Below are 13901 nucleotides of genomic sequence, written 5' to 3'. Positions count from 1 at the left end.
TCCCAGGGAAGGAAGAGCCTTTGCAGCCGGAGAACGTCATTAAGCTTTCGTTGCTTCAGAGTTTTCTGCTGCGCCTTCACGCAGGCATTGCGGGGACCGAGGGTGGAGGGGCAGTAGGAGCTGCTGACGTGCTCGCCTTGCGCGTATTGAGGCGGACACATGGATTAGCAGTGCGGCGGCATGTCTTCCTTTCTGTAGAAACAAGCATCTTATAAAGAGGCTTTAAAAACTCCTTATTGCTTATTTTAGATCATTCCTTTTACCAGGGTTCGTCTCCACGCCGACTGTTTCTCGACTGACGTCGGATGAAGTGATCCAGATGCGTAATGAGCTCTTCACCAAAGAGAAAGAGAGACAGTTATCTCTGTATCCACGAATTGAGAAAATCGAAGTAAAATACACTGGGAAATCTCACCCTGGCAGCGTGTTTGTAATGAACAAAGCTTTGTCTACTCCGTACAATTGTGCCATGCGTAAGTGAATGGACCCTTAAACTAATGTTGTGCCGCCGGTGATGAAAATTGCGCTGCCAATTGAAGGACTTGTCATCCAAACTCGAAATGTTAATATTATTGACATTTTAGTGACCAAGGTAACAGACATGCATTCAGAATATTTGTCGTTGGTATGTTTAAAATGCATTTGTACTAAAATACATCAGCAGAAACTGAGTTAATTTTTGGAGGCCCTATTAACTGCTCATCCTTCCAAGTCATTTACAAAAGTGAAACTTGCAGTTTGTCGTTACAAATGCAGGGGTCTAAACTGCTGACTCTGAGGAGTGTGGTTAATAACTGTGTAATACTTTTTTCATTTTCTTTAGACTTAAGTGAATGGCATTGCAGGAAATCCGTTCTAGCTCTTGTGGATGGTGAAGTCTGGGATATGTATAGACCCTTGACCAAATCATGTGAAATTCAGTTCCTTACTTTCAAAGATGAAGATCCAGAGGAAGTAAACAAGGTAAATCTGTATCTTATCCCATTGTAGGTGAGCTCGATTCTGTATGCCCTTTTCAGTTCCACGTCTGTCTGCTTTCTTGAACTTTGTTGTTGTGAAAGTTCAGATATTTTTAATAGTTGGTTGGCACATCATGGTTATCGGTAGTTGGACCAGGTTGTGGGCTAGGTGATGTGCGGGCATCCCTTTCAACCTATATTGTTGTTGTATTCTATGATTTCAGATTTCAATCTTCCCAGGGAAACATCTGGCTTGCATTTTAAGTGCAGTTTTGATTTTTTTGATTTTTTTTTTATTTATGGAGAAGCATCTCCAAATAGAAGTTTAAATACTAAAGAAAGTAACGCTTGGGTTGACAGCTAGGTTTGTGCCTCATTCAATTAAATGTTGGTGTTCTTTTGGAATAAATAGCTGATGTTCATCTGGTATGGGTTGTTAGCTTCTAGGTAATAAATCTGTGTTTTGAAATTCTCTTTATAGGCCTATTGGCGTTCCTGTGCCATGATCATGGCAAGTGTGTTAAAGCGGGCGTTCAAAGACGAGTACTCGGTGAATCTGATTAAAGCTCCAGAAGTGCCAGGTGATAAAAGTGTTTTATACTGATTGTCTTGTCTTTTGCTGCTTCTTAAGTGACTGCCTAATAATGTTACCAAAAAAATCAGCGGCTCCTTTTCCAGTGATTGAAGGTACTTAGCATTGATTTCTGTATTATATGCTGTTGTGGCAGCCTTTAATTTATAGCAATCACACTGAAAACAATTTTGTTATCAAAGTACAGAAAATTGGTCTGTGGCAACTGTGTTTCAGACCACTTAGGATTTCATAGGTTAAGTTAGTAACTTGAGGACATAACCTTTTTATTGTGAAGTTACATGAGTAAGGTATTTAGACGATTTGATGTGTTTCTGTGAACTTTGCCCTAATAACTGCATAACCTTGTGAGCACTTGAGTTACTAAAAATTATGGTTGGAAGATTATTCTTTTGCTCATCTATGACCTGATACAGGTTTAATCTGCCATTTGACTGTATAATCACAGCTGAAAATTTATATTTTACGATGGATTTCTTGAGATCGTTTTGTTTTTCTTCTCATTCATTTTGATATATTTATAAGGGTGTATTATGGCAATGAAATACGTACTTTGTAATAAACATGAATATTTTTCTCTTTGGAATTGGAATTGCAGTGATCTCCGGAGCCTTTTGTTATGATGTAATTTTGGACGATAGACTGAATGACTGGAAACCAACAAACGTAAGCACAATAACTTCTTCCTCAAAAAGTTATAAAGCTCGCATCCTTGTCCGGTGGTTCTTTTCTAATGGGGGAGGGGGACAGCGAGTATTTTTTCTTTTCATAGGGTATATCTACACTAGTATTTTATTTTGGGTCAGGAGTACTCTTTGGAAACTAATCTCCGCATTTACCACATACTGGCTTTCATGGCAGAGTGGTCTCAGAGCACACAAACTGGGTTCCTCTCAGATGAAATTAAACCTAGAGCTGTCCTCCAAATTCTTACAGGTTTTAAGTGTATGGGGCTGGAGTAGCTCTAGTCTGAAATACAATTCCCAAAATAGTTGGGGTGGCTGTTGGGACCTCAGTGCCATCTTTGTTACTATACAGATCTGCTCCTACTGAGCCATTCTTGCCTGGTAATGTAGGTGCAACCATGGCCCTATAGCCTTTGTGTGAATAGAGCCCTCTGAAAATAAAAATCTGTGTAATAGGTGTTTTTCCACCTAGTGGTTTACAGCATAATCAGTTTATTGTTGTAAAAGAACCGTGAGCACATTCGGCTGAAGCTTAATAGCTTGCTTATATTGCATGCTCTTCGGTAAATTTAATCATCTAAAACCTTTAAGTCTCGTATCTGTTTGGTAGCTGGTGTGATCACGGGTGTTTTACTCGTCTGGTGCCTATTCTTGTTCTCATGCCCAAGTATTAGCAGAGGTGTGTATGGCTAACAAAGCAATGCTGGTATAATGCAAATTCTTTCTTCAATATGGTCTCGTAGTTGAAGTAACTTAGTTTGAAATGTTTTCTAAGTGGCATTGTAAATGTAATTTCTTCTAATAACAATTTCTTATTTATTGACAAATCTGAGTATGCAGAGCTTTGGATTCTCGATCAAGGTGATCAATATCTATTTATTAGTTATTCAGTACTTTTTTCTTTTGATTCCATCAGAATAGAGGTCATTTATAAGTGGAATCACGACTCTGGGAAACAGGATACACAGATGAATATTTAACAATAGCAAGACTGTATGTGTATATATCGTGTTGGTGTCCTGGTTTCAGCAGGGATAGAGTTAATTTCCTTCCTAGTAGCTGGTACAGTGCTGTGGTTTGGATTTAGTACCAGAATAATGTTGATAACACACCGATGTTTTAGTTGTTGCTAGGTAGTGCTTACACTAGTCAAGGACTTTTCAGCTTCCCATGTTCTGACAGCGAGAAGCTGGGAGGGGGCACAGCCAGGACAGCTGACCCAAACTGGCCACAGGGACATTCCATACCATATGGCATCATGCTCGGTATATAAACTGGGGGGAGTTGTCTGGGGGGCGATGACCGCTGCTCTGGAACTGGCTGGGCATCGGTCAGCGGGTGGTGAGCAATTGCATTGTGCATCACTTACTTTCTATATTATATTATTATTATTTTCCCTTCCTTTTCTGTCCTATTCAACTGTCTTTATCTCAATGCAGAATTTTTTTTTTTCCCCCGATTCTCTCCCCCATCCCACTGGGGGGGGGCGAGGAGAGTGAGCGAATGGCTGTGTGGTGTTCAGCTGCCTGCTGGGTTGAACCACAACAGTTGGGAAAACCTGAGAAGTTTAACTCCAATTAATATGTATGGTTTCTGATGGAAAAATGCCTATTGATTTCACTGGGCGTTGAATCAGTCCATTCAAACAGCGATGATCTGTAGCAATCTGTTGCAGATAAATAGTAAGAGTTATAATCCTACAGCAATATTCTTATATTTAGGATCTATAGTAGATGATCCTTATTGTTTTGACTAATACTTAGTGTTTCCTATGCTTTGTCTATTCAGTACAGCTGTGAAACAGTGGTGACAGTTTTATACGTATCAACTGTTTTTTAGGACAACTTCCGTTCTCTTACAAGGGATGCCAGAAAGCTAATTCATAAAGACCTGCCATTTGAAATGCTGCATGTTGAAGCAAAAGTAGCACGTGAAATGTTTCAACATAACGGGTAAGTGTCTGAATTTGATTAGAAATTAATTTGTTTTTGTAAATCTAAAATAAGATGTGACAGGTGAGGTAAGAAGGTACTTCCCCAACTACTCTGGATGAACATGCCTCTGTTCTCTTTGTCGCACTACCTTACTTCATTTTTAATGTTCTCTGCAGAGGCCAACACCAGGCACCTTTGGTGGATGTAGTTTTGTGACAAATGGAAAGGCTGTAGACTTCTTAGTTTAATAGAAAGCTTCAAGATTTCACTACTTTTAAACTGAAGCTCTGGTGGTTAGACTTAGTTACTCTCAGCCTTTGCTGAAAGGCTTTCATATTCAAAGAAATGTAGATTTTTCATATCTTGGTATCTTCAGATGCAGATCTGATGAAATGCAGTTTTTGAGCTCTGCAGGGGGAAGATGGGTAAAATACTCTGGCCTGTGCTATGAAAGAAGGCTTGTTCAAAACATTCCCGTCTTCTCCACTGAAAAAACACTTAAGCAATGTTTTGGGAAAAAAATTCTCTGGTCCACAGCTTTTTGGCGGTTGGAGAGAGGTGGGGGGACATGATAAATAATTTATAATTTTGTGAACCAAAATAAAATTATGCTAAAGCTAAAGCTGCAAAAATAACTAGTTTTTTAGCTTAATAATGAAGATGATACTAATGTGTCATACGGACTAGCATCTCTTTGCTATGTTGGCTGGCAAGCATTGACAGCAGGTGGGAGCTGACTTCTGATAATGGCTTTAGACATTGTATGTGTATTTGTTTGTGTGTAGAAAGAGCAGAGAACACTTTGCTGTCTTGCAGATGACCAGCTGTTGAGGACCACACATTGCATAAAATCAGTTTAGGTGATCTGATAGTGTCTTCTAGTCTTACATGTGACTTGAAAAACTTATTTTTATTTGAAGTAGTAGGTTCATTTTATCTTTCTGAATAAAACTCTGCTGAGAGAGCATGGCCCTCCTGTAACATAAACATAGACTAGAATAGACTAGAATAGCCTATTTCAGTTGGAAGGGACCTACAATGATCATCTAGTCCAACTGCCTGACCAATTCAGGGCTGACCAAGTTAAAGCATGTTATTAAGGGCATTGTCCAAATGCCTCCTAAACACTGACAGGCTTGGGGCATCGACCACCTCTCCAGGAAGCCTGTTCCAGTGTTTGACTTCTTACCTCTCGGTAAAGAAATGCTTCCTAACGTCCAGTGTAAACCTCCCCTGGCGCAGCTTTGAACCATTCCCACGTGTCCTATCACTGGATCCCAGGGAGAAGAGATCGGCACCTCCCTCTCCACTTCCCCTCCGCAGGAAGCTGTAGAGAGCAATGAGGTTGCCCCTCAGCCTCCTTTTCTCCAAACTAGACAAGCCCAAAGTCCTTAGCTGCTCCTCATGGGACATTCCTTCCAGCCCTTTCACCAGTTTTGTTGCCCGCCTCTGGACGCATTCAAGCACGTTAACATCCTTCTTAAATTGTGGGGCCCAGAACTGCACACAGTACTCAAGGTGAGGCGGCACCAACGCTGAATACAGTGGGATAACCACCTCTTTTGACTGGGATGCAGTTTGCCCTCTTGGCTGCCAGGGCACGCTGCTGACTCATATTGAGCCTGCTGCCAGCCAGCACCCCCAGATCCATTTCTGCAGGGCTGCTCTCCAGCCACTCCTCTCCCAGTTTATACTCATGCCTGGTGTTCCTCTGTCCTAAGTGCAGAATCTGGCATTTCGACTTGTTAAATTTCATCCCATTAATCATAGCCCAACGCTCCAATCTGTCTACATCCCTCTGCAAGGCCTCTTGTCTGTCAAGGGAGTCAACAGCACTTCCCAGCTTGGTATTATCAGCAAACTTGCTAATGGTGCATTCAACTCCTGCATCCAGATTGTTGATAAATACATGGACAGAACTGGCCCTAGAACTGAACCCCGAGGAGCAGCGCTCGGTGAGCGGTCACCAGCTGGATGTAGCCCTGTTCACCGCAGCCCTTTGAGCCCTGCCCTTCAGCCAGTTCTTCACCCAGCGCACTGTGAACGCCCTCATCCCGCAGCTGGACAACTTGTCCAGAAGGATGCTGTGAGGGACAGTATCAAAAGCCTTACTAAAATCCGGAAAAACTACATCCACCGCCTTCCCTTCATCCACTAGGCAGGCGACCTTATCGTAGAAGGATATCGAATTAGTTAAATGGGACTTTCCCTTTGTGAACCCATGTTGACTGTGCCTGATGATTGCATTATTCCTTAAATGCCTTTCAATAGTACCCAGTATAATCTTCTCCATAATTTTTCCAGGAACTGATGTTAGACTAACGGGTCTGTATGACATGCTTCATGAAACATGCCAATACGTGTTGTGATACAAAATTAAGAATTTAAACATGTTTCAAAGCTCCCATAAATATGAGCATGATTTTTAAGAATGCTCCTTAAATCGATCTCTTAAGTATTCTTATAAGAACTAGGTGTTAAAGGTGAGGATTTTTAATTTTTTTTTTGTCTTGTTCAGATACAAAATGGAGATGATAGAACGAAAAGCTTCTCAGAATATGGAAGGAATTGTAACGTTACATAGGTGAGCAAAACTGAGCTCTCATTCTGTAATGATTCTCTGAAAGATTTGATTATATTGCAAGTGCTCTGCAAGTGAGAAGAGTAAGTTACTTGTGATGGTTTTCAACTTAGAAATCACTTGTATTCATTGCTGTCTGTAGTCTGTCTTAAGTTGTTGTTTGGGTGTTTGGTTCTTTTATACAAAAAAAATTTTTGTGATACTTAACACTTCATGGATCTCGCTACATTCCTATTTTTTGTTACGTTAAAGGTGGTAAGTGCCAGAGTCTTAACTGCTTTAAATGCTTTTACATAAAATCTAAATAAATCTCTAGAACTTGCCAGGTTAAATAAAATACAAACCAAATACTTGTTTGAAAACAAGAGTTAGCATTGTGTAGTGGATTTTTCTTCCAAAGTTGTCAAGATGTCCTAACTGGCAAGCTGCTGCCTTGTAGTGGTGGAGATGAGAATGGAGCTGGCTTCTGGGATACAGTGTAAGATACAAAGTTCTCAGGCTGGAGGCAGGAAGCTTGTATTGTATCTTGGGCATATAAAAGAATTTGTGACTAGCTTAGGCAGCCGTAGGATATTCAGTTTTCTGGATGTGTAAATTGTTCTGCGTTTGATTTTGGAGTCCGCATCTCTCTAAAGGAACAGATCTCTCTGCAGTGATGGTTCTTGAAATTTTAGAACAACGTTGTGTCTGTTGTTCCTCCTTCCTCCCGCTCTCTAGTTTGCGCAACAAGAGGGAAAACGGGCTTACCTATTGATTTCTGGGAGAGGTTTGTTCTGCATGCTCTTTTGCCGTACGTCTTTTTGTCTCTCACTTTTCTTAATTGATTTGCAGTTTTCCAAGACCTGAAAGGGAAATACCTGTGCAGATTTTAAACACTGTACTGTGGAAAATGTGTGATCTTGGAGACAAATCTTTTTCTGGTGAATGACAGAGTTATCCCACTTTTAAAGGCAACATGGCTTCAAAGATTTGTTAAACCTAGGATCCTCTTTCTAGACTTGAGGTTTAAATTGCATAAATTAATTTTAGGAAATTGTGTGACCTGTACTTTTGCTTCAGTAAACCTAGAAATGCTGAACTGGGGATTTGTTTAGATTTGGTGTGGGATTTGTGTGGATTTTCTTTCATCTGTTCTGTAGATAGGAATTTGCTAATCAAAAATAAAAACAAATAGGCTTGTACTTCTCTCCGAATGTGTTTGACATAGGGTTTTTTTTTTCTCTCATCAGGTTTGGTGACTTTGTAGATGTTAGTGAAGGCCCTCATATTCCACGGACAAGTTTCTGTTTCCAGTATGAGATAACGGCAGCCCATAATCTTCAGACTAACCCATCTCAATTGATAAGGAGGTTTCAGGGTGTGTCCCTGCCAATCCATTTGAAGGTAACTAATCCATTTTGTACAGATTTTCCTTCTCTGAGTTAGGGCATTTGGCTTACTTTCCAATCTTTATTATAAGCGGTGCTGGTAGCCAAACGTAATTCAGAGGTGAGAACAGTAGCAGGAAGGAAAGGCCCATGATGATGACGACTATGTTGGATATTTTGGGTTCGTTTTCCTGGAACTATTGTGGATGTGAAATCGGAACTAGAAAAGTTTGTGTCAGAGGGCCCTTGATGTTATTTTTCAGTACTGGAAGTGTTGTTTCGGATGTGCAAGTTCTGCGTGGGTATTTCATTCACCTTGCCTTAGTTAGCTGTGCATGCTAATCTTCTGAAATTGAGGCTGCTGACAGCGTTTATTCAGATTGAGGAAAGAGCAGAACTTTGAATTTATACTCATGATAAAGGATACCATTTCAAAATCTTTCATGACACCAAAGTAAAACTTAACAACAATAACAAAAAAAATCCTAGCACTAATCAGCCTTAAACAAAGGCTTTGCAGAACTATAAGTGGAGGCAGGAGTCTTTCTTCCCATTTCGGTTGACTTATATGATTTTGACCTGTGTTCTAGCACATTGTGCTATTGTGTCAGTTGGGGAAGTTTTCAAGGGCCGAGTGGGCACTGGGTTCCTCACCTCATCTCTCTGTACCCTTCCTCATCATAAGATTTTAATTCCCATTTTTGCCCATTACCCCCTCAATGATTCCACACAATGAGTGGAAATGATCAGCAGACATTTATTCAAGTCCCCCCGAGGAACATGGGCAAATTCGACACTGAAATCATAAGCTGTAACGTCTGAATTAGTGATTGTTATGGTTTTGTGCCATCATTTCTATACACTTGTCAGAATCTGTTCTATGAGAAGGTGGGTTTTGGGGTTTTTTTTGGCCTCCAGTAACATCATTTAATGACATTTAATACAGGCTCACCACACCGTGTGGCACAAACTGCTGGAAAGATCGAAGAGGCTGGTAAGTCTCATTAGCGGTGAAGTACAGCTTACGAAATACAAAAATGCGCTGTGATAGAGTAGAATTTGAATGATAAGAGATGGGTAATATCTTCAAGAACGTATCTTTAGGAATGGAAATGTTCACAGGTGAAGAAAAATCAGATGCACATGAAATCTCTAAGCTGTTGTTAATTTCCACTTTAAACTATATTAGTATTTTTCAAATTCATCTCTAGAATTAATGTTGGTATCACGTGTGTGTAAAATTTAAAATTATTTTTTCCTGTTTTAATCGTGAACATGAAATAAGAAAACTAAAAATTGGAATAATGTATTTACACTTACCTAGATTTTAGGTAGTAACAAGTTTTCTGCCACAGGTTTGAGAGAACATACATGAACGTGTTTCTTACAAGTAAATGCAGGGATTGAAATCTAATACCACTGGGTGAACCTAGGTGGAAGTCGCTGGAGGTAAAAGGGAATGCTATTTCAGTAAGCTGCATAAATGCACTAGTTTGAGTATTTTTTTTGCCTGTTTAAAACCTACATGGAAAATAAAGAGTTTCTTGCAAACATACTTCTGTTAAACAACCAGTGTTTCAAAGTTGAAATGTACTTATCCAAGAGAAGCTTTACAGCGACTGAATAAATGCAAAAGGCAAGTTTTTAAGATAAATGGAACTATAAAATATCATAAGCCGCATATAACCAGAGACTCACTTTCAAGGCATGCTTCAACGTGGGAAATCTTCGTAAGAATTACAGAGCAGATGTTTTGGAGCCTTCAGATCGAATATTTTACTTACTTGTGTGGCAAGAGAGAGAGAAAAAAATTCTGTATGTCTACAGAAACTTGTTAGCCGAGGATGTGCTCAGAGCCTAACCCGTGATATTTTTCTGCGAAACTAGTTTGAAGATGCTTGTAATTCAGGTGGTTTAACTTTGGACACAATAATCGTCTTTGTAGGCTGTCCTTTCTTGTTACAGTGACAGTATGAGGGGAGGATTTCCAGGGTAAAGGAGAATTAAATTATGTTTAAAAATATAACAGAATTGTTATGTTTCTGCAGGTCACTGAAGAAAAATATTTGGAAGCAGCAGCAGAATGTCATGAGGCAAAAGATGGAACTGAAGAAGGAAAAACTGTCAATATAAATTAACCTCTAAATGTACATAATAAAATGTGTATTTTTACATGACTGACTTGTGCTGCATATAAAAATGCCTTGGCTACTTCGTTTGAATTCTGTGGACCTAAGCCACGGATGGATGTAAAGCCAGTATCAGACATTTCAGTCCACCCGAATGTCACTTTAAAAAAAAAAAGGGGGGAGGAAAAAAAGGTAATGTTTTATTTGCGATAACTCATCTTGCACGTTACCCTTGTCCTTGTCTCGACAACAACTGTATGTGTCCGGCTGTTGTCCTCTGATTAGTGCAGTTTGGCCTACAGACTGCAGTTGAACTGGCAGCTGGAAAGGCCATCCCCTTTATCTTGTTGTAATTTCAAGACCCCTTGTTTGGTCATCCATGAAGAAAGTATTTCTTTCTAATTTCCGACCTGATGTGTGTGTTTCTTGCTGGAACTTCCTGATGAAATTCCACTGAGTTCTTTGTCTACTGCAACAGAAAGTTGAGACAAATAGTATCTCTTTAAAAAAAAAAAAAAAAAAAAAAAAAGCCCTTTCAGAAGCCCATAAAGGGTTACAAAAGATTATTATTTTACTCTTTTTGATTTCCTGTCAGAATTGAAATTAGATACTCTGTTGTATTTCCGGTTCAAAAGACTCCATTCAGTGGACAACTGTGTAGTTGCCATTGCTTTACTAATACAAAAAAAAAGCTGAAAAGTCCTTTGAGTTTAATCTTTTCTGCTGTACAAGTGCAGTTAAAGATCATTTTCCAGAATACTACCAGGAATGTAGTCTATTACTTGCATCCCCAGCATAGTAAGATTTATTATGCTTTTTCATTCTTTGATATTTAAATATTGTGACTTCAATTAAATTTCACAAGGGGTTTTTGTTAGATGATGTTTTCTGACATTTTGTATTTTCATCCCTAGCTCATTAGAGCTGTTCTCATTATACCAGAAGAGATTTTTATTACTATTTGAAGTGCAAATATTTCCTCTGAATTTGAGCCCAATTACTATTTTTACCATTAACTGCATCACTTGCTTTCTAATCAATTGATGCTATAGTTTTGTAAGAGCAGGGTAGTGGTTCAGTAAAACACATTTAGGTAAGGAAATCTCACCCAGCTTAATTGAACTAAATAATAAGTAAGTAAATGCTGAACGTGTCAGAGCACAGAGGAAGAAATGCAAGCTGTAAAAGTTGCTTTTGGTGAAATAGGCAGATTTCTGCCTAAGTTATGTGTTAAAATGTTTGCTCCTATGCATTTCTGTGCTTAGTGCAATCTTTATCTATTCAAATTTACTGGCATACAATGACATTTGAAATCCGTCAATATGCGAACAGGCTATGACCTCTGGTTTAGTTTCCTGTTAAATACAACACATCTTTAAAGTGTAGCCCGTGCCTTCTCAGACTACTTGAAAACTGATTTTTTTTTCCTCTTGATTAGTGTTGCAGACGACTTTTTCTAATGGTATCAGATGCTTATTTTTTTAAATAAGATTCTTGGTTCAAGGTTTACCTTAAACACACACACACACACACACAAACACACACACACGTTGTATATGTTTTCTGAAGACTATAAATGATCTTTGCACTGAACTTCAAATATTTGTGTTTCTTTTAAACCTAACCTTCCGAAGTTTACTTTGGCTTTGGACCTGTTGCTCTGGTGCCACTGAAAAAGCAGGCATTGGCTCCTGTCTTGAGGAACGCAAAATTTGCTGGGTTTTTTGGAGGTACCTTGGTTAACCCAAGACCACAGTGAAATCATGCAAGTGGGAACTGATCTAGGTGCACCAACCCTGATGCAACCCTGAGCAGCCTCCCGACGTCTGCTCTGTATGTTGGGAATCCAGTTCAGAATTCCTCCTGGATTCCACCACTTGCAGAGGAAGGTGGGAATGCTGCTTCCCCTTAGGAAATTTTTTAACTTTAACAGGAATTTCATGTTTCAAAGCTTTTTTTTGGGGGGGTGGGGTGGGTGGGGCATAATCCGGCTTTTATAGCTCTCAGCATCAGAAACGAATTGAAAGGCATATAACTGGGCTGAAAAATCTGGAGAGGGAATTTCCCTTTCCTGACCTTTACTGGGTCTATGAGAAGCGGGTGCGGGACTGGCAGGGGAATTTACAGCAGGGCCTGGGGAACCTGCAGAGCTCCTACCGCTAGGTGGGAGCAGTGGCTTGGGGAGGAGAGGTGCTGCCTTACCGGCGGCAGAGGAGCAAGAGAGTTGCCCTGCGGGGACCCGGGTGAATCCCCATGGAAGGGGCTTTTGCAAGTGCAGAACTACGTTACCGAAAATGCTGTTGAGGGCTGCCAGCTGAAGTTTACACGGGATTAAACTTCCCTGCCTTCCCCGGAGGTCTATGTGTAAAAAGGTGGAAGCTCAAACTTCTGCAGACTTCATACTAGCTCACATCTCGGTTTACGTGGGCTCCAGAAGGCAGGTCTTCTTTTGGGAGAGATGGAGCTGGAGGACCAGATTCTCACAGAAGACAGTAGCAGTTAAAAGAGAATCAGGTAATAGAAGGAAGCGTCCACTTCTTTCTTACCAGCAGTATGGTGGTGACAGCACTTTCCAAAGAAGTAGGAGATGTAGATTCAATTTCCTATTCTGCCACAGAGGGATTCAGAGACACGCTTGCAGGGGGAAACATCTTCGGGGGATGGATCATAAGGTACTCTGAGTAATCCCTACCCAATCTGTACAAAATGATGCCACTACTAGGAAAAAAATCCTGAACGTTTCTTGGACGAGCATGAGAACAAATGGAAACAGTGCTCAGAGCTCATGGCAGCCACAGAGCAACAAGGAGATCTGGTCCTTGAGCTCAGGACCATTTCTGTATTTCATCTCCATTGGAAGTAGCCAAAAGAGACCACTGTAGGTCAGTTCGAAAAGAGACGGGAAAGTAGATACTGTAATTTTTCTGTACTGAATGCTACAGATCCCAGAGATTACGGGGATTAGGGGAGGGTAGATGGACGAAAGAGACTACAAGGTTAAGCGAAGTCTCCTCCTTGGCTATTTCTCCTTTTTATTAAATTACTCTTCGGGTTTAAAGAGGCAGTTTTTACTGTATCCATCCAGCAAAAGAAATGCAGAGCCAGTTAAAGGTAAGGAAGAATCTAGGAAGACACTATACTGCAAAACACAGATGATGGACAAAGGGGAGGGCGGGGTGATTTAGGCCAACAAACGTGAGCAGAAGACGACACTGGCCAGATTTTGATAAGGAATAAATAAGGAAGAAATTTTTTTATGATGGAGGTGGTAAGACACTGGAACAGGTTGCTCAGAGAAGTTGTGGATACCCCAACCCTGGAATTGTTCAAAGGCAGGTTGGACAGGACTTTGAGCAACCTCATCTAGTGGAAGATGTCTCTGCCCAAGGCATGGGCGGTGGACTAGATGATCTTTAAATGTCCCTTCCAACCCAAACCATCCTATGATTCTATGATTACAGGGGAAAAGGCAGGAACTGAAGCCTTCTTCCTTATTGCACAACTGTGCTGGTTTTGGCTGGGATAGAGTTAATTTTCTTCATGGTAGCTCGTATGGGGCTGTGTTTTGGATTTGTGCTGGAAACAGTGTTGATAACAGAGGGATGTTTTCGTTACTGCTGAGCAGGGCTTACACAGAGTCAAGGCCTTTTCTG

The 13901-nt window shown here is 40.4% G+C and overlaps 1 protein-coding gene across 1 annotated transcript in view; it reads left to right on the top strand.

Annotated features, from left to right (window-relative positions):
* The window catches only part of MRPL39 (mitochondrial ribosomal protein L39), an 11354-nt gene extending 1045 nt beyond the window's left edge, over window positions 1-10309 (top strand). The window contains exons 2-11 of the mRNA XM_009327896.1: window positions 7-178; window positions 250-473; window positions 824-963; window positions 1441-1540; window positions 2150-2217; window positions 4077-4189; window positions 6690-6755; window positions 7982-8135; window positions 9066-9113; window positions 10168-10309. Of these exons, the coding sequence (XP_009326171.1) occupies window positions 7-178; window positions 250-473; window positions 824-963; window positions 1441-1540; window positions 2150-2217; window positions 4077-4189; window positions 6690-6755; window positions 7982-8135; window positions 9066-9113; window positions 10168-10257 (1175 nt within the window). The 3' untranslated portion in view covers window positions 10258-10309. The remainder of the gene's footprint in view (window positions 1-6; window positions 179-249; window positions 474-823; window positions 964-1440; window positions 1541-2149; window positions 2218-4076; window positions 4190-6689; window positions 6756-7981; window positions 8136-9065; window positions 9114-10167) is intronic.
* The last annotated feature ends 3592 nt before the right edge of the window (window positions 10310-13901 follow it).

This window comes from Pygoscelis adeliae, unplaced genomic scaffold, assembly GCF_000699105.1.
Source record: "Pygoscelis adeliae isolate BGI_AS28 unplaced genomic scaffold, ASM69910v1 Scaffold14, whole genome shotgun sequence".
Taxonomy (NCBI): Eukaryota; Metazoa; Chordata; class Aves; order Sphenisciformes; family Spheniscidae; genus Pygoscelis; species Pygoscelis adeliae.
Note: the sequence above shows the minus strand (reverse complement) of the source record. Positions and strands in the feature narration are given on the sequence as shown.